The sequence below is a fragment of the Hemibagrus wyckioides genome, linkage group LG27, assembly GCF_019097595.1.
Source record: "Hemibagrus wyckioides isolate EC202008001 linkage group LG27, SWU_Hwy_1.0, whole genome shotgun sequence".
Classification (NCBI taxonomy): domain Eukaryota; kingdom Metazoa; phylum Chordata; class Actinopteri; order Siluriformes; family Bagridae; genus Hemibagrus; species Hemibagrus wyckioides.
The window spans coordinates 7,778,457-7,804,404 of record NC_080736.1 but is presented as its reverse complement, the minus strand read 5'-3'; the positions used below and the strand labels follow the sequence as shown (position 1 = coordinate 7,804,404).

Here is a 25,948-nt window from a genome sequence, read left to right as displayed (position 1 = left end):
TAACTGACCTTTGCGTAATAGTTTTAATGCGTTTTAAAAGCTTAAGCCTTTCAATGTCGCATGGCGTTGCGACATTAGCGTATTAGTAAAGAATGTCTGGCTTATTCACTCTCAGCAGCCTCGTGTGAACACATCACCACCTGAGTCAACAAGGCCCGCCCACTCTCAGGTACGAGTGACGTCACCAGCAGGTTCTCAAGCCACAACTCCACGCTCCACCGAAACAGAGTGAGGAAGTCCCGCCTCGTTCCTGATTCTGATTGGTTGCAGTGTACACGGTTCCCCTCTCCGGTTGGGTCAGTCATGTGTCCGTCGTGTTATTGGTCTTCGCGCGTCAGGTGGGAAAGAAAAAAAAAATCCCAGTTTCTTGTTTGATGAGGAAAGCGCTTTTGGATTCGTTACAGGAGTTTGTTGCGGTGTTGCACTGTAAACGCTGTGATTATTCCACTCAACTTTACACCGAGATCTACACCTGTAACTTTTATTCTGAGACACAGAGACAACCATGAAGAGCCTGAAGTACCGCCTGAAAAAGCACGAAGTCACCATCACAGTAAGTGTTAAAGTTAAATGCCTTTAAGTTTCGGTGTCAGGGCTGCGTAATGGGAACTAGAAAGGGATTTTATTGTAAAGGTTTTCTTTACAATCAATCTGGTTTCAGTTTCAGCTACAGCGTGTTGGAGTGCAGGATTTAGTTTCGACGTTTGGGGATCTTCTTGTGGATATAAATGATCCCCTTACACTGCTCATGTGTTTATTAAACTGACCCATGCCTTATGTTTATTGTTTCTTTCATGTTTCAGCATTTTATAGGTGTTTTTGTTAAAACAGCAATAAATATTTACCACAAAAACAACTGGCTTTCTTCCAAGTACTTCTAAAAGTACTTTCGTATTGGAAATCGTACATGAATTTGTGTATAGAAAGGTTTTGAAGAATTTAATATGCATAGTTTTTACTTTGCGTTAAATAAACAAACAGACGAATTGAATCATTGGAATAACAATTCCTAAAAGAATAATGTAGTGTTATGTAAAATATTTACATCTGCATGTCTGGCATTTGGCAGATGCCCTTATCCAGAGCGACTTACATTTTAATCTCATTTTTTTATGCAACTGAGAGTTAAGGGCCTTGCTCAAGGGCCCAATAGTGGCAGCTTGGTGGATCTGGGATTTTAACTCGCAACCCCCCCGATCAGGAGTCCAACGCCTTAACCACTAAGCTACCACATCATATCAAATATTGTTTATGCTGTATTGAGGGAAAGTTAAATTTTTTTGTTAAAATTAGGGACAGGAGAGAACACGTCAAATGTCATGCATTCAGTTCAACAGTAAAGTGAGACGTATCCAGAAAATATGAAAAAGATTGATGTGACAACTTATCGTTTCGACCTGTAATGTCTTGTTGTATTAATGGACCTTTTTGGCGCTGAAGCTTATTTCACTCAAATTCCAAACAGTTGTCATCAGGTAATTTGTCAGGCTTTCATAATTCTCTGTGTTGCAATCCCTATAGTCCTTAAATGAAAACATACCTCTGTTTAAGTTCAAAATGAAACGTGGTTGAATCTGACAACAAAGATATCATCTAAATCACATGGCAGATATGTTTGACACGACTGTTTCAGTTTGTATTATTTATACTCTGATATCTGCCACAGAACTCTTGAACTGATCGTAAAAAATGTCTTGAAGCAGGGGAAACATATTTAGAAAGCATTGCTGCTTCACAGTTTTAGGGTCTGGAGTTATTTCCTAAACTGTCTGAGTTCCCCATATTCTCTCTATGTGTATGTGCAGTTTGCTCTAGGTTTGCCAGTCTCCTCCTCCTCCTCTTCTTCTTCCTAAAAACATGCTGGTAGATGGTTTGGATCTTCTGAGATGTGTTGGCATGGTTCCCAAGATTTCTTGATATACCATGACCCTAACCAAGACAAACTTTTGTGATTGCTGAAAATGAATGAATCATGAATCTTTGCCTAAAAAGGCAAAAATAACAGTTTTGTTGGTATAAAATGCATATCTTCATTGCCACAAGGCTGTGCAAACATTTGCATTCACCTCTGGCTGATTGTGAGGAACTTGTTTGCTCTCAGTCAGTTAAGAATAAGACAAAAAAAAAAATGTCCATGCTTTCCCAGGAGTTCTGGTGTGAAATTATTTACACTGAGAGATCATGATAATTGCTTAATGTGTATGTGGGGAAACCAGTTCTTCTAGTTGTGGGAGCACAGTTGGGGAATATGCCTGTGCGAATGACACAGAAAAACAAGAACAAGACCAGTGTTTGAGACTCATACAGCTTATGGCTGTGCAGGCTCGGTGCTTGTGCTTCTCTTCAATTTCCATGTGAAAGAAAGCCGGAGCCGATCTTTGTGGGACAGAAGGCCTCTTACTGAAAGGCCTTTTGTCAGGGTCGGGCTTTGAATGGGGGTGAAAAAGCTCTCCCGAGCCATAGAGAGTCACAGAGAGCCACAGTGGTGTGTAATGCCAGCTTTATCGGTCTCTGTCAACCTTCTGGGATTTATCCAGCATGCAGCACCTCTTCTTAAAAAGTGTTGTCATGTGAGTTCGGCTGGACGATTTCTCACCACATTTGCTTTCGCCTGTCCTTGTTTCACCCTGGGAAATAAGTCATCGTGTTTCCTGAATGCATACATGCGTTAAACTGCCTGTGACAAGTTGATGTGTTCTATTTTGCACTCATGCTGGTGACCGAGCAAAGAAACAGTTGGAGAAGCAGAAGGTTATACACGAGGTTCAGGTGTGTGCCTGTGTGATTTGCTTTGTCGGTGGTGACAAATTGTTGGGGGTGGGGGGGGGGGATCGTATCCAGCTATGCTAAGGTGCATCTGTATGCAACAATCATTTCCCCAAAACATTGTGTTGCTAATTCCTCTGCTATAATGACACACTGCATGGGTTTAGCAAATATGGTTAGTTCTGCAATTTTAGTATTATGTAACTAATTGAAGGTTCAAAGCCACAACTAATTCAGTGCCATAGTCTTGAGGTCTTTATTTAAATAAGAGAACACTATAGCTGTGTCAGGGAAGGATTAGTCTACGTGGATGATGTCTATGAACTTTTGAACATGTTTCCTAACTCTCATATCTAAATGGCAGTTTGTTTAATACAGGAGGGATGAGTTCATGCCGAGTTGTTTTGTCTACAAACTCACGATTGCCTCTCACGTGGTATTATGATCAAGTTTATCTTTATGGCAGTGTCTAGGGTTAGATATTTATGGATCTTGCTAATTAGGGAACTAACTGCTAATTATTTTACTTCTTAAAAACTGAAAATAACATGATATTGCAGCAGTATGAATGTAGTGACTCATTGTAGTGCATTACATTTATACAATAAACTGAGCAATTGAGGGTTAGGGGCCTTGTTCTGGGGCCCAGCAGTAGCAGTTTGGTGGACCTGGTGAAACTCACAACCTTCTGATCAGTAGTTCAACACCATAACCACTTAGCTACCACATCCCCTGTGCTTGTAGCTGACATTATAACAGCCCTTTTAACCAGTCTGTGAGTTCTTTATTGCTTTATTCTAGGATTTATAATGATCTTCTTTTTCCGTGTAATGGTTTCCCAATGTCAATATTGAGATAGTTATACAATTCATAACAAGGACACTATTCAGAGATTCTTCTGAAGAATAATAGTGGTGTTGTGTGTTAACTCCATCATAGATTGCTAGACTTGCTATAAATGTTACAGTCAGTGTTTGGCATTGTTGGCTGTATGTAGCTACTATAGTGTAGTGGCTTGAAATTGTTAAGTCAGTGCTAGTGGAACTGTGCTTATCACAAACACTGTGCACCATTTGGGACAAGGCCCAAATATCACCTGTACTCTTTTTACTGTTATGTGCATTTTTGCTGGTTCTTAAAACCCCACCGTAAACTTGTAAGTATCTAATATTGTATTAAATGGTTATAGGACTAGGTGTTGTGGATGCAGTGAGACAAATGTTTACTATTAAGGTTTTATTCTGGTTCTGTTTTAGGTTACTGAAATTATAATTGTGAATAGTTATAAGGTAAGGTATATTCCTGAATCAGAAACGCCACTCGGAGGTCAGTCAAGCCTCAGGACACCTCATGGATTTGGACATTATTTTGTTCTCTATCTATTTGCTGCTTTATTAAAAGGGACGCAGTGGTGCGTTGTAATCCCTGGTGTTCACGGATTAGTGTTTATTCAGCACTGCACGCATATCACGGAAGAGAGGCTACTGGGTAAACAACAGCTTCTGTAACTTTGTTCTTGTGAGCTGGATCTGCTGAATGAGTGCATCGTAAGAGACCGATAACTTTTATGAAAAGGTTGTCTGTTGTCTTTAGTTCGTAATGGTTTTGCCATACAACAGTAGAACCAAGGCAAACCACAGGCTTATATTAATACTGTTCTTCTAATATTCTATAGTTTCTTTTTAGAGTTTTCAGCTCTATGGTGGATGCCACACACCAGTTACCTTTAATAAATGGATCATGCTATTCGACAGAGATAGAAACTTGATATGGTGAAAGTTTCTGTAAGTAGATGTATTTAACTCATATGGAAGGAGTCTCCAGTGTTTGTAACAGTGAGGTTTTCGGTTACGGTAGACTGTGGATGTTGTCCATGTTCTGGTTTAATATTTTTTTTCCATTGATATGTAACTATAAATGGTTAAAAGGGCATGATTTGTTGGAAAATAGTGAACTTTAATGAAAGTAATGAAACTCCCCTTGTGGTACGCTCAAGTGACCTGTTTGATTCCTTACAAGCTCTTGTGTGTCAAGCATACATGAAGACTTTCAGTCATCCACAACTGAATATGTAGGAACTGAAGGAGACCGGCTGTGTCCCCACATACACAATCAGGTGTTTGTACTTGAATCCAGCTGTACTTTGTGGATGATGGGGACAGTCTGACACCTGCTGTGTCCAGAGCAGAAGAGTCTGCTATTGGTAAGACTTAATGCTTTAAACCGTGCGTGTTACTCCTTGTGCCTTACTGAGTGCTGATTCAGCCTCCTGCAAGCAAGCACAGAACATATTATGATATGATAATCTCTGAACCCCTCTCCAGGCCTCATACATCTGTTTAAAACTAGCCTGGCACTTGCGATGTGTAATATTTCAGCATTCCAGTGTCAGATGAGGAGATTCACTAGCGATTCTGAGTCTGAGCAGATCTCCCCTGAGACCAGTTGAACTCTGGGTATACTTCACATCATATCTGAGAGTCACAATTATGTTTTTTAGGGAGCAGATCAAAAAACCTCATTAGGTAATGCTTGTCTTTTTTTCCTGCCTTTGCCAATTGTGTTGAGAAATCTGTACACAAGGATGAGCAAATCTCATACTCATAAATCATGACTAAATGAGGTTTACAATTTAATCCAGCTGTGAAATCTGGACTTGTTCATTACATTATGTGAACTAAAGCAGAAGAAATTGGGTTGAGAAAGGAAAGGCTCCTAAGGTCTAACATTGGGGTGTCATGCTGACATTGGTTATAATGAATGCCATACACTTTATACAGGCAGTACATTTGGTCTCTTGTATTTTGCACCATTAGTAATTTTGTAATTGCGGGAAGTCTCCTGGTGGTCCAGTGGCAGGATCCCATGCTCTTATTGCCTCGGCCCAGGTTCGGTTCTCGGGCAAGGAGCTAACCCAGCCACTGAAGAGTTGACTCCCAGTGCTGGTCCCAAGCCCAGATAAAATAGGTGGGTCGCGTCCGGCATAAAACCCGTGCCAAATTGAAGCATGGGGATGAAATGATCCGCTGTGGCGACCCCTGCATTTTTAATTGAACCTCTTTCCATTATATGCTGTATGCGACATGCATGTGAGCAAGAACACAGACTCACTTATAAATCCAAGAAACCGACTCACTTATAAATCCAAATCACAAGAATCAAGCAAATGAAAAGTATCACACGAAGCCAGCAAATTGCTTTACGTTGGGGAACGCATGGAAGAATTATGCAAATAGATGCCTCATAAACGGTTGTTGACTTCAATTGTAATTGAGTTTTGAGTAAACTGGGTTTTACTTCTCTTCTCTGTACCTCACACATGCCAGAAATAAAGGAATACATTGAAAAATATATAATGAAATGCATGTATAATATAAGTAATAACTGTTGCCTTTGGAACAAAAAGAAGTGCCATAGTTACTTTCTCCACTCCGTGCTTCGTGTCCTAATTGGAGGCATTTATTCTAATCATTTATTCTAGTCTTGTTATTCTACACATGAAAGCAGCTTGTGTCCAGCTGTTTGAGCCTTTTTTTGGATAATAAAATGAAAGCATTGTACTTTCAGCTGCTTTATATTTGTCAATGTGAATTAAGGCTTAATGGGCCAAAAATGTTCAGTTTTCACACTGGGAGTTGGTGGGTGTTCTGTATCTGGCAGAGGTTTACAGTGTGTTAATGGACTCCAGAAACCATGAGAATTGTACATAACTTGTGAATTTCTTTCATAAAGACAATTAGTCATGGCTATTTAGGGTCGATTTGTAATCGAGAACTCGGACACTTATTCATGGATTAAAACGCTTGCGAGGAATTTAGTCGAGGAGTCTGCATTCATGCATTTATTTAGATATGTTTGCTTGCATCAAGTGATACCATTGGATACCATGGGAATGTTTTGCTGTAATTACAATGTAAACATTAAATATTCAGAAGTATAACAGAAGTAATCAGCTTGACCTCTCATTTTCCCTGCTGCTTATTTTATTGTGCTGTTTAAAAGACATCCTTGTTCAGGACATGGCAGGTATAAATGCTTTTTAGTGACACTGCCTGATATTTTAAACCCATTAACTCACTATTACAAAAAGTATTGAGTTAATTAAATGATTAGCACACTGGACACTGACTGGCCCTGCTCCATTACTGCTGGTCAGGAAGAGATTTATTTATCCTGAGATTCATCCAGGTTTTGATTTTTGTCGGGCACTAAAAACATACTGAAAGGTATTTTAACGTAATTAATTTAGTGGATAAATAATGAGTACTTGATGATTTGAGTGCTTGTGCCCAGCATTAACAAGCAGTGATAAGAATGTAAAGTAACTGATTAGATGGTGCGCATTGTGCCCTTATTTAATATGTGTATCGGTTGTTTAATGGCTCCCCATGAAACATTATCTGTCACAGTGGCAGAAAATTGAGTAGCCTAGAAAATGAAAATGGTCTATTACTGATATCTCAAGAGTTCTGCTGGAGGGAAAAAGCTTCTCTGCTTGGCCGAGTGTGTGTATTAGACTGTCGCTGTGTAAAGCTTGGCACTGACTACTGAAACCCCAGAGTGCTGGAAAACTGCTAATGCGGTCAGAAGGTTATCCTAGCATGAGTAAGCGCCTGGAGATTGTAAACAGTCGGAGTGCGATTGAGGTGAAACTCTTCCCATGGCTAACAGGGATGGAACTCCAGCCTCGGAATATTCTGGAACATTTTTCCCCAAAATAGCCTTTAAACTGACTCAAAACAATCAAAAATACAAACTTGTAACTCATTCATGCCGTGTTCTTATGTATAAAATTATGTCTTCTATGTTTGTAGATTATTTTTATATTTTGTTAAATTTGAAATTTGCTTTAAATAATTAATAAATTGTTAAATTATGATGAGCGATTGGAGGTATTGATTCAGACTGTGCAGTCTGTCTATGGCAGCTCCAGATAACCTGAAACTGGTTTTACTAGGAGCTGAAAGTGTTTACCAGTACACGATCCCAGCTTCAGGTTGCCTTATTTTTGTGATTTGTAATGCAAACACAAAAATAAAACACAGGGTGTGACCGACATTCTTGGTATTTTTTCAGTACAATTTGGGCAGGTTTATAAGTTTAGTGTCATTTTTCTTACGATTAATTAGACTATTTAGACTTAAATGTCTTTTTTTGTGCCTTTTCCACATAATGCGAATGTTTCGTCCCAAATTCCAACCAAATTAACAAATTGGCAATTGACAATATACTGTTGAAATGGACCATCACAATGGGACCAACAGATTTTGTAGTTATGGTTACATTTGCCCTTCATGGTGACGTGATCTTCATAGGGATCTGATCCTTGGTCCGGTTAAAATCAGTGGCTGGGATTTCCTTTCCACTGACTCCGTCCATGTTCAGTAGTGCTGCACGATTAATGCGGTAGCAATCGCAACACAAAAAAATGACTGACTTCATAACTTACTGCCTGGCATAACACACGATTTCAGAAAAAAATGACATGCATTTTTGTATTTGAGCTACCTTCGAAATCTCTCTTAAATTGTTATATTGTGTTTAAAAATCACCAAATTGTGCAGCCCTGATGTTCTGGACCAATGTGATTGGTTCAACTTCATGTCATGTTTCTTGGCAGCTTGGCAGTGTTGGGGCTTGAACCTTGATCTTCCTATCAACAACCCAGAGCCTCCCAGTTCAACTTTAGCAAATCATGTCTTGATGGAGCACACTTTGTGCACAGGGGTATTGTCATGCTGGAACTGGTTTGGGTCTATTATTTCCAGTGAAGGGAAAGTATAAAGCTACAGTATACAAAGACATCCTAAACCAATGCATGCTTCCAACTTTGATGGTCATTTAGTGTAGATTATATTCCTTGTATTGGATGGCAAAATGCCTACTTGTTGGTGGAATGATAGCCTCATGTTTGTTGTACCTCCAAACTTTGGTATGCTACATTGACACACTCTCTCATTTGTAATAGCCTTAGAAAAAAAATCATGGGTCGGGGTCAACCAGGACTAAACCCCCCCCTGGTAGAGAGTCAGTTACGTTAATTGTGTTTTCCTCAAGGACAGTTTTCTGCCGTCTGTCTACATGCACAGCAGAGATGGTGATGTACTCTGAGCATTGTGTGTAGGAGTGTGTGTGTGGGATGTTGGATATAGAGAGCCCTGACTAGCATGTCTGAAGAATGTGCTCCTTAGCAGCTCAGAAAACCTGCAATTTGCAATCAGAAAGTATAGAGGATGGCTGTACAAGATGATATTTGCTGAAGATGATATTTAAAATCCAGCATTTCGTCTGTAAGGTGCCATTTAGAGGAAATATCATTTGATGTAATGTAAGTTTTTTAAAAGAAAAGGGTGGTCCTGATGGCCATAACTGGTGTCCAAAAATGTTTTTAACATGGTATTTATGTCTAATGTGGACTAAAGCTCTTTGGCCTGCCAGTTTCTTCAGACCATGTTCTGATTAAAAACACTTGGCTGAAATCCCGTCTGAATGAAATACTGTATTCAGGGTTTTATAAATTCATCTAAAAGAGACATTTATATTTCATTAGAAAACATTAACCCTCCTTTTAAACTGGAGATTATAATGTTCAGTGTGTGTGCATGCGCGTTTGTGCATTATTGTAATTAATTAAGCTCATTTTTGTAATTAAGTGTATTATAATCATTTAAAAGATTTTTCTGCTTCTGAATACATAAACATTTCTCTGGATCACAGCGGCTCTACGCCAGGACAGAGGAATGCTCTGATATGCTTCCCAGATGTTCCACTGTTCTAATAGGCCTGTAGCTTTATCTGTTCCTCTGCATACCACAGTTTCACTCCCTCACTCCTCCTCAGTCCTGTGAACCTGATCCCTGCATTCCTCCATCCCTTTCTCACTCCGTCCCACCTTCCCATCTTCCTCCTCCCACAGGGCCGACCCGAGGACAAAGCATCGGCTCAGGCTGCACCTCGCGTATCGGCTCGTCTTGCAAGGCTACATTCAGCTTTTTGTATTATGTTAAAATGACTTCAGACTCTCTGTAGAATCAGGTGTGTGTGTGTGAGAGAGAGAGAGAGAGAGAGAGAGAATGTGAAATATTATAAATATACTAGTGATATTGCTGCATGTTCCTTTTCGCCCCAGTGGAATGTAAGACTAGGTGCTATAACGATGTAATTGAGATTAATATCATTTTATAGCACACTTGCAGTATCAAGCAGTTGATTTTACTGTAAAAAGGAATTTGTATACTTTTACATTTTTTCCCCTGGCAATTTTGTTTGTAGACAACAATATTCAAGACGATAGTTGTTCACAAATGTGGCTTTACTGTTTTGAAACGTATTTTGATGACTTAATTACTGATTATTTATTGATTGATGACTCGATATTTTCATGACGTAATTATCGTGTCATACAGCACATGCTAGTGACGTTCACGTGACTGTATTTTGCTTTCTAATCCATTTTCTTCAGTACCTTTTGAATGCTGGGTCTTGTAACAATAGAAATCCTGTTTTTCAGCCTCCAAAGCCATTTTCCTCTGCTTGCCCACACATGTCCTGACTGAAACAAACACACACACACACACACACACACACACACACACCCCTTCATATGACCATGACTCAGTAGCTTGGTTTCTTTCATTTGTCAGTAGTCTGCATCTGTCCTGCATGTTTCATTACACCGCATGACATTTGCCATGACACGAGTTTATTATTATTATTATTATTATTATTATTATTATTGTTCTATGCTGCTATCAGTCATTGTTGTGATGGCTGTCATAAGGTTCCTGTTATGGCAACACATCACATGGAATTATTTATTTATTTATTTATTTTTATTGGCTAAAGGTGCTCTAAAGATATTTAGTCACAACAACTGGCTTGAAGAAAAAACATGTGAAGACATTTCCTATCCTAAGAGTGGCAGCTTCTACATATACACTCACTGTCCACTATATTAGGAACACTTGTACATTTAGGCAGTCGTGTGACAGCAGCACAATGCATAAAATCATGCAGATACAGGGCAAGCGTTTCAGGGACTGATCACATCAAGCATAAGAAAAAAAGAAAAAGAAAAAGTCTGATCTTTGTGATTTTGATCATGGCATGGATGTCGGTGCCTGCTGGACTTGTGTGAGTATTTCAGAAACGGCTGATTTCTAGGAATTTTCGTACACAACAGTCTCTAGAGTTTATACAGGACTGGTTTGAAAAACAAAAAAACATCGAGTGACAGTTCTGTGGGTGGAAAAACCTTGTTGACGAGAGAAGACGGAGAACATGGCCAGGTTGGATTGAGGTGCCAGGAAGGATATAGTAAGTCATATAATGACTCTACAGCCATATTGAACAGAAAAGCATCTCAGCACATACACAAACAGTTGAAGACCTTATCAAGGTCCAATTCTTTGCCAAGAACAATAATCTGAGGCTACCATGGGCACAGACTCACCCACCCTAGACAGTTAAAGAGCATCTGGTCTTTTCCTTATCTTAACTGCCCCAATTCCTTGTGGAATAGTGTGGAAAATGTTAAACTTACATGTACTGCAGGCCATTTTCAGTATTTTTTTTTTTTACAAGTTCATGCAAGGCAAATGAATCAAGGCTGTGGGCCTTGTGGTTAACACATGCTATAACACTTCCCTATGATTAGCTTGACTTTTAAGGCTAGGTTTCAGCTAGGTTTAAGAAGAGGTAGAGCTCTTAATGAATAACGAACAGAAACATCACAGTACCCCTCGGAGAAGCAAAATGAATCTCACCAGCATTTTGTTTAACTATATTCAAGAAACTGAAACTCTCTCGCTCATAGTCTCACCCCTAGTGGTCAGAATGGGAACTGCAACAAGCATTGTTGGAGACCATTACAAATCATTGCATTTAAACGTAACAAATGTCCACAAAGACGGCGTGTCATTGCAGAAAGTGTGTCTGTGATGAAAGCATTTCTACTGTAAAAAGTATTTTATAGATTGGCGAAAAAGAAGAGTGTTTATGAATGGCCATGCGTCAGAAATGCGTATACGCTGCCATGACCTTGTGTTCCCTCAAAGGATTCTTGCTGGTAGTGGTTATTATCGTCATCCTACTAAACCAAAATCTATGGTCACAAGCCACTGCAGGCACTTAATTACCTGGGAATACTGGCATGAAGTGCGGAACAGAAAGGATGGAGCCACCACAGGGTGCTGCTGTTGCGATAATAGGCTGAAGGACTTAACAAGAACACTACTACGGTATGGGCTCAGATTTGGACATTTTAGGTTTTAAAATTAGCAGTTTTTTTTTTTGTACCTTCAAGATGTGGGATACATCTATTCATGAGATATGTATTTGATTTTGCATAAATTTAGTAGCTAGCTTAATAGTTTGTGTGGAAATACTGCACAATCCATGTGAGACCAAGGAAGCCATAGCAACAAGCCGTACCTGAGGAACAGACGCTGGCAACCAACAAAGTGACAGGAAATTGCCGCAGGCTTAACTGTAGCGGGCCTCTTGACAATTGGCAGTAATTGTATGATGGCATTTGACTGGACAGAAGCTGTCATAGCATGTAGCACATTCGACCGTATGGTTCGTGCAGCCTCACTGCAGGGTTCATCCTACCTCTCTTAACCCGAGTCTGTGTTATTTTCAGAGGAGCTTTTATAGCTGTGATTCAGAGCGCATCTGGATCCTCCTCACACTCTCTATGGTTCATGCAGGTGAAATGGTTATAATAATTGGAGGTTTGCAGTCTGTAATGTTGAAGCAGGGTGACGAAGTGATTCGAAGAAAAACTTTAAGTGGTTCTAACGCAAGACTTCGATTTAAAAAGTCCACTTTCCTTGGGTGCACTTCACTTCAACTTCAAGTGGTATGAAAAACACTTTACATGTCTTTTAATCGTTTTTTTTGTTTTACTTGTTGAATTTACTGAAATCAAATGTTTACTGTCGATTGAATTAATTAACAAAATTAGTTTTTATACATACATCACCATTATTTCTAAAGCCCTGAATACAGTCTCATGCAGAGTTTGAACCTGAGCTGCGACTCAAACCCACAGCACTGGTGTTTTGCAACACACACTGACGTTGACAGCAGCACAATGCATAAAACCTTGCAGATACAAGCAAGAGCTTTAGGGACTGATCACATCAAGCATAAGAATGAAGAAAAAGTCTGATCTTTGTGATTGTGACCATGGCGCAGATGTCGGTGCCTGCTGGACTTGTTTGAGTATTTCAGAAACTGTTGATTTCTAGGAATTTTTGTACACAACAGTAGCTAGAGTTCGTACAGTAATGGTTTGAAAAACAACAGTTGTTGAGAGAGGACAGAAGAAGTGGCCAGGTTGGATTGAGATGTCAGAAGGGATGTAGTAACTCATTTATACAGTCTCATGCAGAGTTTGAATCGGAGCTGAGACTCAAACGCACAGCAATGGTGTTTTGCCACAGACACATGACCACTGCACTAATCTACCATGCATTTCCTAAATTTAATACTATATATCCAATCAGTACCAACATTGGTACTGCATTGCACATTACTCAACGTTATAGCTGTGGTTAATGATAAACAGTTTCTTTCCATCAGCAGCTGGATTCATCAACACCATGCAGGACCCCACATCCACCTACTTAGACATTAACACACAAACCCCCTCTGTTGTGTTCATATGCATCACATTAACGCACTTGACTCGGACAGCCATACTGCTCCTGCACCTTTATCTTAACTTCCTACCTTAAACTGTGAGTTTTTGCACTGGTCACTAATATACAGTTAATGTTTCCATCTGCACTGACCGTAGTTTGCAGTGGTTCACTTTTCTATGCAATATATATTTATCTATATTTTCTACACAGTTGATTTTTATGTTTATATTTTGTACTGTTGTGCACCAATACACTAAGGTAAATTCCTTGTACATGTAAGACCCACAGTATTTGGCAATAAAGCTAATTCTGATTCTGATAAATGTCAATAAGTGTAGATTGTTCTATAGTTAATAGAACTGTAGGTCAGTGGGTGTGTCCACATATTGATCCTGTGCATCTGGGAATGCACTAATCCCCTATTTATAACTGGAAACCATCCGTGGCAGCGCTGTGTTATGTTAGCTGAAACACAGACGCGATGTTTGATCATGCATACACACATGATGTATGCGATCTCCTGTTTAATTTTGTACCTTGGTGCCACTGAATTCTCATATCTGGGTTGAGATGGTTGAAGAGGGCCAATTAATTTTCTGTAACAGCAGCTCAGAGAGCAATGCCTGCTGCAAAGCAAATCAATATGTGATTGTTTCTATAGTAACCACTAACACAGGGGCTTTTATGATGGTCATTAAACATAAACACAACAGGCTGAGGTACAAAGGGGTTACTTGAAGTTTTCCACCATAGGAAAGACCTCAGAAATGTGCACTTGGCAGTTTCTCTCTAACATGGCAAGGTGATTATTTATTTATTTATTTATTTATTTTATTTTATTTTATTTATTTAGTTAGTTAGTTTGGTGTCATTAACATCATTTCATATCCAAACAAAATGACATAAAATAATGAAATAAAAAAGCTCTTAGTATTTCCCTCTTCTATATGCAGTATAATAATACTAATAACAGCATCTACTGCATTTAAATAAAAATTAGTATATATAATAATAATAATAATAATAATTAGATCTTTAATAGCTATTAATGTTCATGCATGTAATTAATTTGTTGCTAAAGACATTTATATTTAAACACAGAGTCTGTACGTCAGATATCGAGGATTTCTTAAAGCTAAGAAGAAATAAACAAAATAAGCAAACTGAACACGCAAAATAACTCAAGACTGGTTTGTGAGAGAGAAGGTGAAGGCACTTGCTTGGCTAAGCCAATTTCCTGTCTTTATTTGTGGAGGATTTTGAAATTGCGAGTCCGTCAGAGAGACCTGAAGAGAGTGAATACATACTCTTTTGTTCCTGTTGGTTCATATGATGAAACACATTGTGTGTGTAAATATATATATATAACAACTTGAGCTCCTATCAGATGGTGTGTAAGGATTATAGTGATTACATTGTGTGTGTTTGACGATGGACATTTGTGTGCGTGTGTGTGTGGGTTTTGCCACAGTTCAGCAAGTTTTTCATCTCAGATGTGTGTATGAGGGAGAAAATGTATGGAAGTGTGTACTTGCTTGTTCTTTCTTGTGAACGTTGTGTGTATTTGTGTCTATTCAGTGGACAGGGATTAGTGCCTGTGTGGCTTCCTGCTACAGTGTCTGGTCATCTGGTGGGGCTCCAGCTTATCTCTGGGCTGATGACACACACACACACACACACACCCATACACACACACACACACAATAGCTTTCAATAACAGTATTCTGCTGATCCTGAGGATCTCGACCGTGTTTTAACAGCTGATTTAACTGAATAGTTTTCTTTACATCGTATGTTCTGTGAAAGCCCTTTTCACTGCCTAATAATACAGGTTTTAATTATTAAACTTATTTAGTGGGTGATGGGGAATTTGGAAAGATAATTGTTAAGATTTTTATTTTTTTTTTAAATGCACAGTTTTAGGTTAATGAAACCTGAGGTCAGGTATACATTTCAGTTTTTATTTGACATTTTATTTGTTTATTAAACTGTAAAAAAAATAAATAAATAAATAATTGAACACAACAAATTCTGAAGCATGGTTGGAATTACTGCTGCCCTCTAGAGGACAACCGAGGTAAAACATTCGTTCTAAGAGCAGGACGTAGATTTTAATCCCAGGAGGGATTTTAACACGAGCCAGAGCCGAGTTATAAAAAGGAGTAAAAAAAAAAAAAAACGCCTGAGGAAATAAACAGGGAACGGAGGGCAGATTCAGCTCTTCTGACGAGTCTGAACATGCTCTACGCTTGTCTTATGATCATGACTAATAACAGAAGAATCACAACATCATAGTATGACCAGGGTTTGTGTGTTTTATCATGTCTGACTTTGTCTGATTCTGTCATCAGGACTAGAGCCAGATCTTACACCTGGGGTTGTGTCTGGTGTATTTTAACATGTATTGTCTTCACTGTCATAAACTAGCCTTAAAAGTAGTACTTTTTAATGTGATATGAATTGTATTGTAAAAAATAATATATTCCAGAAATAGTGTTATTTAGCACTTAAGGAAATGTAATGAATCAATAATACATTTCAGATTTTGTCTATTTAGAATGTCATTATTTTTGTATTGCTATATTCCATCTTTAAAAGAGTATCAAATATGTTATTTTTCTTATATGTAGAATTGACAAAATATTGTTAACTAGAGGTCATTAAAGGCATTCCTGCATGATTTTTTTTTATTTTGTAATTTCACTGTATTATTGATGTAACACAGCTGTCCTCACTCGGAGCGTTCTCGTCAGTCAGTGTCCAACGTTACTGACGCGAGAGAAAAAGAAAAGAAGAGAATTTGATCTTCTGGAAGTTGGAATGATCCAGCGTTCTGTTGAACTTGAGGTGATTTTACAGTATTTCACAAAGCTGAGGATGTGCTCAGGTAACCGTGTTGATTTGATGTAGGAGACAAACAAAATAATGCTTAGATTTTGGCAATATCGTGTATACACACATGTTTAAAATTTGAGAGAAATCTCCCATTATGTGCTGAGGGAGAACGTAACTTCAGTTTAAAGATGGCTGCTAGTGCCTTTCATATCTGTCTATCTATCTGTCTATCTATCTGTCTATCTATCTATCTATCTATCTATCTATCTATCTATCTATCTATCTATCTATCTGATTTCATAATTCTGTTTAAAATACTGAATAATTTTTACACAGTTTAAAGTGAGTGTGATGACTTTGTTTTGAGGTTAGCCCAATGCTAACCTGCCCCCCAGGTCTTCTCCCCCCATAAAGCTGTTAGCAGTGTTAGCAAAGCGTGGAGCACCAGTGAAAAGCTAATAAAATAATCCAACACCAAAATACCTCAGGGCTGTTTAGTTATATTTGTGATTACATGAAAGATGAATATATTTAATTTTGGCTTGAATTTTTAAAATGGCTGCCTTCCAGCACTTTATTTTTATGGTAAAGTTTCTACTTCTCAGTTTGTTTTTCATGTGTGTTTTTTTTTTTCTCTTTTCTTTACCACTTTAGTCTAGTGTTAAATGCACATTAGAGCATGTCGTGAGTAAGACTCTGTCTCTGTGGTGGTGAATTTCTCTTGGGAAACAGTGACCTTGGTCATGTAAATATTGTTTAATCAGCAGCACATTCCTGCGTTCCTGTGGGCGGTTTCACGATCGTATGTTTTAAATCGCTTTACTTACTTATTACGAACGTTTATCACTTTCAGTTTGGTTAAAAAATCCAATTATAACTCATTCTTAATGATGGTGAAGTGCAATAATAAGCATCAACACTGATCCGGTTCTTTGCACTAGGCTTTGTTATAGAGGTCCATGTCCTCATGGTCTGCTCTTTACTGCAGAAGAATAAAGAAAGTTTATAACTTGGTTCTTTTGTACTATCTATAGCATTATCACTTTCTATCACTATCTCTTTCTTTCACTGTATTTATCCAGTCTTTTTTTTCCTTCTTTTTTGTCCATCTTGCTTTCATTTTCTCTTATTCCAGTCTCACTTTTTACCCACTTGTTGTTCAGTCACTTTATTTTACTTTTTTAATTTTTTACTCTCTCTCTCTCTCTCTCTCTCTCGCTAGTGTTTCAGTCGCTATTGTCTTCCCCTTCTTTCACTTTGTATACTTCTTCCTGTCATTCCCTGTAATTTTCCCCGCATCTGTCTGTACTGTAAGTAAGTCATTGCTCCTTTGTCTGTGTCCTGCAAAAGCACATCAGTCCTCCACTTCTCCCTCTCACGCTGCCGAGCGGAGACAGGAAATGTGTGTGAGTGAGTTCTCTTGTTCTCTAGCTTTTCAGCTCCATGCCAGAATAAGCAGGCTCAGGAGCATGTGAGGTCGCTCGGCGTCATCCCCGGCATCCCAGAAATTCTCAGTCACGGCCAGTTTGGAAACTGATTTCTCCTTTCTTTGGCTGATCTAAACTGCCGGTTTTTAATCACACACATGACAGAGTTCCTTTGTGATAAGTCCCAGGGTGGGTTATTCTTTGTAACATCTTTCATCTCAAGAGGTTTTGAATTTAAAGAACAAAGCCAGAATCTCATTACGTTTCGAGCTCTCAGTGGGGAGAGAGTGTTCTTTCCTGTTCACACTCACTAGTGGACTTTGTCGGAACAGATTGTACTGATTACTGTCCTTTCCTGCTGATTCTACTCCTCTCTCCTCTGCTGATTAAAGTAAGATATATACGTCCAGACTTTCTTGCATCTCAATCTCTGAAAAAGTCTCTAATGGTGAGAGATTAGAGGTATAGCATGCCGTGCTCTGCATGGCACATAAGAAGTCTTTTACTATTACTGATACTGGCCCAAACTGCAATGATACAGCGCCCCTGGAGCAGTTTCCGGGTTACGGGCCTTGCTTAAGTTCCCAGCAGTGGTAGCTTAGAAGTAGTGGGCTCTCACCAACATGACCTGGGTTTAATTCTCATACAGGGAACTGACCCAGCCACTGAGGTGTTAACTCTGTGTCAGTCCCAAGCCCAGATAAAATGGGAGGGTTGTGTCAGAAAGGGCATCCGGTGTAAAACCAGTGCCAAAATCAAAATGCGCCAATCGGATGCTCTGCTGTTGCGACCCTGACCAGAGAGCAGCTGAAGGAAGCAACCCCAATCAACTCGAAGAACCAGTGATGAGGTTTGAAGTGTAGTATTTTTGTTTTGATATAGGAAATGTACTGTGAAAGCTGTGCTACTAGAATTCAGGTGCTGTTTCACTGGAGTTTAGGTTTATAATGTAAAAGGTAGCATTGGTCACAGATGCCTCATAGCTCTAGGGTCCCCAGAGCTTAATTACAGAGTAACTACAGAGTATTTCTTCCTATGTTGTTCTGGGTTTGCTCTGGGGTTGCTCAGGGTTCTGTGGTTTCCTCCCACCTCCCAAAAATGTCAGCAAAAGTATCAGTGATGCTAAATTGGCCCTAGGTGTAAAAGTGTAGGGTTGTGTGTGTGTGTGTGTGCACGTTCATGCTTGCTGAAGAGGAATGAGTGAATGAAATAGTGAGGCTTGGTAAAGTGTCCTGCTTTTGTGGCGTATTTCTGCTATTTTAACTCATGTCATTTAGTGGTCTGGGGGTGGTCAGTGAAAAATCCAGCATCTGAGACTGGGAAAGCTGACCCATCTTATTATAACTCAACTGGCAAAAATGGAGAAAAAGAGCAGGGGACCACACTGGCCCCTGGGTCAAAGGTCGGACCATTCAGATGCTACAGAACAGCTGGCCAGACTTTGGAAAGCTCTGAGAGTGTACATAGTTTCCAAAAAGTAGGCAATAGGTCAGCTTGGTTTCTCCCTACGGAGGCTGGGTAAGAGCGAGACTAATGGGCAGTTCTTCACTAATGGATATTTGAGTCTCTATTGGGAAGGCAGAGTTTTAGTAAACCAGACAGGAACTATCCAGGGAGCCTGTAACCGGACACTTGTTGCCCCAGTTTTCGTAAAGTTTTGGATCAGGCAACAGCTAATGAAGCTCTTGAAAATCATTATTTAATCATTTTTGATTGATTGATTGACACTTGGGGTTTAATGATAGGTTATAATTCGACAGTAATGCACTTGATTTCTAACATTTAGTTAATTATCAAAATTAGGAGTGTGTGTGAGAGGGAGAGCAGAAACAACCACAACTCCGTGTGCTGAACTCGGACCGGCACTGAGCACTGTACATGATTACATAATGGTAGCAACTTGAAGGCCTCTTATGCATAGTAAGTGTATTCATGTTGCCATGGCAGCAGTGCACCTCCATTTATTGTGCCAATCATGGAGATCAGTTACTGGAGAGGGTGTATAGCCTGTAGCTGTCGTTTTACAGCTAGTTTACATACCGACGCGGGCCTACCGCTGCTACTCTCAGCCTTTCTTTAACATACCAACAAGCAGGCGTCTGGGTGCACACTTGCCTAAGATCATCAGCAAACATAACCTAAGGGTGGGGGTGAGACTGTTCGAGACGGGGTCTAATTAAAGCACTCATTTAGCCAGCAGCATAACGACAGGCTGTTCAGCTATCTGTCTATAGTCCCAGTGTAACCTGGAATTAGCTCTCAACTGCTAGAGTCACTAATCATAGGTTAGGCCTTGAGCACTGATGCATAATCAAGAGCTGTGTATTAATAAATAACCTGCAATTATTTCACTGCAACTATTGACACTACAGACAGGTTAGGAATCTAGCAATCAGCTAGAGTGGGATAGAACCTGGACGTTTGTTTTCTGACGAGCAATCGTCAATGATGTGTTTAAGCACATTTAACAAGCTGGAAACAAACATTTATTCAGGCAGCATTTTATTTTGTCATGAAAATCCAGAGTGTGCAGGAAAACTTGGTACCATATACAAGTACAACAGAATGTAATCACACAAGTTACTGATAAGTGACAGAACTGGTGTGTCTCATGTATATTTCAATATAAAGCGGTGATGTATACTGACCGGCATTTAATCGTATGTTATTCGAAAGGAAAGTGTTTAATTAAAGCTGTATGCCGTATATATTTAGTTATTTAGTTTAGCTTCTCTGTCCCTGGAGTGGCGACCTGGATATTTCATTCTCTCTTAGCTCTATTTGCTAAAATTTTGTGTTCACTTCAGGGGCAAATGAACAGAGAACAGTTTGGAGATGGTTTTTCATAAGCATAGAACATCCAAGGGGTCAGGTTTATATAATGCAATGAGGCCACATTTTATTTAAAGCAGCCATGTGTCATTTACTTTGATGGGAATTTCATCTGCCTTCCTCTCTGTATATGTGCACAGTTTCAAGGACACACATTACAACTAGTCTTAATCCAAATGTTCGGATATTTAAAAAAAAAAAAAACCTTAAAGATGATATAGTAAAAGATTACAAAGTACTCAGCTGTGTTTTGGAAAGAAAAGAGTGTAGTATAATGCACAGGTTTGATATTCACTCTTTAGTAAGCGTCTGTATTGTGGCTGCCATCATCTTGAAGGATGCTGTTGCTTTCTTTAAGTTCGATGTTCCTTTTCCTTAATTTTTCATCAGTTAAAAAAAGTGTCGTCTATGGCTATGTTAACTTTTTTCCCCTCAATCATTTATTTAATTTATATTTTAAAAGATTTGCCTAAACGAGCTAGATGGGGAAAATCCTGTGATGGATTTCTCTGGACAGGATGAGATGGACATGAGAGATCATCTTATCAAAGCTGCTTTTTGGTTGTCTGTGTTTGGGTAATATGATTGCCCCCATGGTGGGAGTTTGGGCTTCTCCCCTGCACTGCTTGTACATTTCCTGTGCTAGTCTGACTCCCTGCCGGTGTTTTTCTGAGCTGTGAGCCATCCCTGTTGGAAAGGAAAGGTGAGTAATCTGGAGAAACAAACACCATGGTACATAAACACAAGCTAATCAGCTCTTGTTGGAACCTGTTTTATAACTGCTGGTGAGGCTTGTGTGTCAGCGAGGCACAAGAGCTGTGATATCTTGCAGAGAGATGATCTCAGACAACATCTCATAATCATGATGTGCAATTCAAGGCTGTCACTGTACATTCTCAAGGCAAGTCTATGGGCTGTGCCAAAGGAAACAACTGATCTTAGACCCCACCACCTGTAGGGCTTGTCTGGAAATGTTTCAGGGTACATGCTGTAAAAGAATGCTGTAATGTGGAGAGTAGTTAAGACAAGGGGCAGTCTGGGTTCTTCCACATGCTATACTTTAATTTCAGCACCTTCTAACTAGAACTATCAACCAAGTACTGACTGGAGCACATTTTAGAAATTTGGATCTGATTAGCTCAATATCTGGCACTAATGAGCAAAAGTAGCATAAAATCTGATGATGTATTATAACGTTTTTCAGACTGAAGTTTCAGAAAAATGCAGAACTGGTGGGGAAAAATGGGTTACAAAATCTTTATAAGAAGGTGTGACAGCAGAGGTAGCGGTGTGGAGGATTACACAACACAAGGGCTTTCAGTGTGGTCTGTGGTCTCCTGCACTGAGACTGCTGTAGTATGATTTCAGTCCATAGGGATGGGGTTGCGAAAATGTTTAGAGACTTGTGTTTAAACCTGACAAAAAACTGATGAGAATCAGTGCTCAAGTTTTAAAAGAAGTAATAAATGGAAATGCAGTCAGCACCGAGATGGACACTAAACATCCACCATGACAATGTAAAAAGCCCTACTGACCTCACAAATATTTCCGTTTCGGTCATTCACACAGGAAGCAACACATCTCTCACTGCTTCTGGTATGAATGGTCAGAATTCCCACTCCAAAAGTCTTGTGGCTTTCAGAGAGTAATCTCTAACTGCTTGTTCATAGACTGCAGTGAAATAGTAGCTCGTATTTATAAACCAGTCAGTCAGATCTGCATCTGAGATAACCTCACTTGTTACTGCTCTCATCATTCATAGCTTTGTGTGAGTGGTTTTGTATATAAACAGAAATATGACACATTTACACCCTAGCTATGTAACACATTGTTGCATGCTTGACATTGATTTAAATACTGTCTGATAAACAGTAGTATCATGTGGGATCAGACCAGCTTTTGTTCCTCTCTCACTGAGCCCTTAGTGCCCACTGGTTCACTGCTTGTCCTTCCTTGGATCAATTTTGGCAGGTTCTTACCACTGTATACTGGGAGCTCCCAACAATAACGGCTGTATTGAAGAAGCTGTGACATCTAGACGTCACAATTAGGCCCTTGTCGAAGTCACATTCCTTACACTTGCCCATTTTTCTAGCCTCCACCCGACTGTTTACTTGCTGCCGAATGAATGCTCTTTGATGATCTTGTTTCAGTGGCACCTGTCGATCTTATTCGTGTCGCCTCTTAGTGGTTTTAATGTTTTGACTGATAAGTGTATGTTAAATGGTTATGTTGCTGATCGTGTATGTCGGCTCAGCTGCCACCTTCACTCTTGTGTTAGTGCATGTTCAACTGGCAGTAACCCCAAAGGTGCATGCTCATTAATACTCTGTTATACTCAGCTTGTCCTTACTTGTCATCCATGTTGTCTAAACGTGTACACTCACTTATCCTCTTGTCTGTGCGCTCCTCTGTGAAGAGCTGAGTCACCTCTGAAATGGACAAAGAAAAGGAAGTAAGGGATTTGCATTAACCAATAACTCTTGAGCTAGCCCGTGCTTCAGTGTTTTTGTATGGTTTGAAGGTTTTTTATAATGAAATGGCTTCTAGGTCTATTTTTTGCTTCATTGTTCATGTGTCTAAAATGCTGTATGTATCTGAAAGTTTTTAGTTTTTAGAAACCCATCCCATGTGCTGCTGGATCCTCAGTATACTGACTGATCTGTTGGTCCTTTTTCTGTGCTCTAAGACTATACTCATTATGTTTATAACTGTCCTAGACCTATTTAGCCATTACATAACAAATTAAGCTCAGCAAAGTTATATCAAGCAGCATGATATGTTGAAGTCCTGCAGTGTTTCCCGAAGAAACGGTAGATCCCGCAGCATCCTCTCTTTTTCCTCTCTGTTGAAGTGAAGCTAAAAAATGAAGCAAATGGACAATGCTGGAAAGCCTCGAGTGGCTTAAATACTCTCATTTACAGCACTAAGTCTGGAAACTCCTTTCATAAATACATTTACAGCAGGCTCCACTATATCAACAGCTCTACCTTTTCATAAATACATTTACAGCAGGCTCCACTATATCAACACCTCTACCTTTTCATAAATACATTTACAGCAGGCTCCACTATATCAACAGCTCTACCTTTTTTTGTTATAATTTGTTTACTTTTGCTTTTTCAGTAGTTCGAATTTTTTGCCTCGCACCTCCAGGGTTTGAGGTTTGGGTCCCGCATTTGCCCTGTGTGCATGGAGTTTGCATGTTCTTCTGATTACTTTAAGGGTTCCCTCCAGGTACTTCAGCTTCCTCCCAGTCCAAAGACCACATGTCTGTGAGTGTGTGTCCTGGGAAAGGCTTTTTTGCTTTTTTTTTTTTTTTTTTTGACTGGGCCATATCAAGAAGGGCAAAAATTCATGAACTAACGTATGACACCACCAGTCCATACGACTGCTGATGTTTGTCTGGCTATGTGCGATTTTTATGCACCTATTGTCAGTGGATGTGTCTGAAACGCCTAAACACCCAGTCATTAGGAGGTGTGTCCACATACTTTTGGCCACATAGTAGTTTAACAAAATTTTTTGGAAGCAATTATGTTATCTTGTTAACCATGTCATGAACACGGTATTTAATTACCTTAACATTATATCCAACTTCGTATCTGCTTCTGTTCTGTGCTTGGAAACAAGACAAAAGGCGCCATGAGGTTACTGGCTACTAATGAAACGACGCTGTTTACAAGAGCAGGGCAGCACTTTGTGGTGAGAATGTACACGCTCAGCAAAAGTACAGTGCAGGTTTCTGCACACGGGAGTTTAAGCTTTTGACAGCTGTCAGCAATTTTTGTGTTAAAACTCAATAAAATCTGTTGTGTTGCTGTGTAAACCGGCTGTGGGCTGCTGGTGATGCTGAACATCACTAAGAATAGGAGCAATACCGAAAGAGCCTTTTTTAAAACTCTCTGACTGCACATAACAATAGCAGGAAAATTCTGGCATCTTTGTGAGATAACTGGTACTAAAATGAAAATGGCTCTGCGATGCCTGTTTAGTGTTAAGCGTATCATTAACGCAGTGAACATACAGTATCTGGGTCACGTCTAATTTAGCGAAGGCATAACAGTGGAATAATGATTTTTAAGGTCGACTGGGTCTATTAATTTCAGCAGACCGCACATTGACAGTGAATAGCTGTGTGTGTGTGTGTGTGTGTGTGTTTGGTATTTTCCCCCGCCCTTTCTCTATTTTAAAACTGAATGTCTGTTGTGTGAAAGAATGTCCTTTTAAGCGCACATTGTTCCGTTTTATTTTAATGTTCTTGTAACCTCAAGTGCTCATGCTTGAGTGCAGTTTGTTTGTACTTGTCTATGAAAGAGCATGTTTTTGGCAATTAATCTGCATGTTCCTGAATAAATAAAAATGTTTACTTTTTTTAAGTTGCTATTCCACGACCGCTGGGATATCGTCCCTCTTGTCTAGTGGATTAATACGGTTGTCTGTCACACATTTAAAGTGGCACTGAGTGAATAGGCTGTAAACACCTCTAAGCCATCATTCATTGTCCTTTCAGCAAGACCAAACAAAAATACATACACCGACCCACGCACATACATGCATGTGTGTATTTATGTGAGCAGATATATGCATGTGTCCATTTCTGTTCCTTTGTCTCCATGTTGCAGAGCAGGTTAGAAAGTGGCCCCTCTCCCCTCCCTCCCCCTTACCACTGACCCCCTCATATGGATCGTTCAGCGTGTGAAGAGATTCTCACATGTTTTCTGCAGATTACTGCCACTCAGTCGGCTCCACTCCGACTCGGAAGGGGGTGTGTGTAACACAACGCCCCCCTCCACTGATGCAGTGTGTAAATTAATCGCACCCCTGACACCCCCCCCCCCTTCTCATGGCACTCACAGTGTTTTTCACCGGCTCCCAATTTGAAGGGTGACGTCTTCGTGTTTGAAATAGATTTTATATGCCGTGTTTACCATGAAGGTGCAGAGAGAGATGGAGATGAGAGGGCTTTGCAGATTCCCAGACAGCCGATTGTAAAAAGGCCGACACCTAATCCTGCTACTGTGCGTCTGGATCAGCAGCTCTGCCGTCACTCGGAGCATGAGAAGAGAAGGTTCGCGAGAGATGTAGACCACTCGCTTCGGCCCATCATCCAATAGAGTGGTTTAGATCCAAACTTGTAATCTGTCATAGGTTAATATTTCTAGCTGTGTGTGTGTGTGTGTGTGTGTTTGTCTGTGGGCTTCCTCCTGCTTGGCTGGCCTCCGTCTTGACTCTCTGCCACCGTTGCGGTTACTCATGGGCCGAGCATGTCAGGATAGGTTATTCTTAGCGCCTGTTCCCCAATCAGTCATTGGAGAAAGGTTTGGGGGGTGGCAAAAAAAAGGTAACCAGTCAGAAGACCCATCTGCACAATGTTTACCAGGATATTTTCGACCCTGAAGAGATCACATATTTACCACCAAGAGCTGCACGACCTTG

General features: G+C 39.8%; 1 protein-coding gene across 1 annotated transcript in view; it reads left to right on the top strand.

The window, feature by feature from the left end:
- Positions 1-342: 342 nt before the first annotated feature.
- uacab (uveal autoantigen with coiled-coil domains and ankyrin repeats b) overlaps positions 343-25,948 on the top strand; it is a 51,458-nt gene continuing 25,852 nt past the window's right edge. Inside the window, exon 1 of the mRNA XM_058381731.1 lies at positions 343-553. Within this exon, the coding sequence (XP_058237714.1) occupies positions 506-553 (48 nt within the window). The 5' untranslated portion in view covers positions 343-505. The remainder of the gene's footprint in view (positions 554-25,948) is intronic.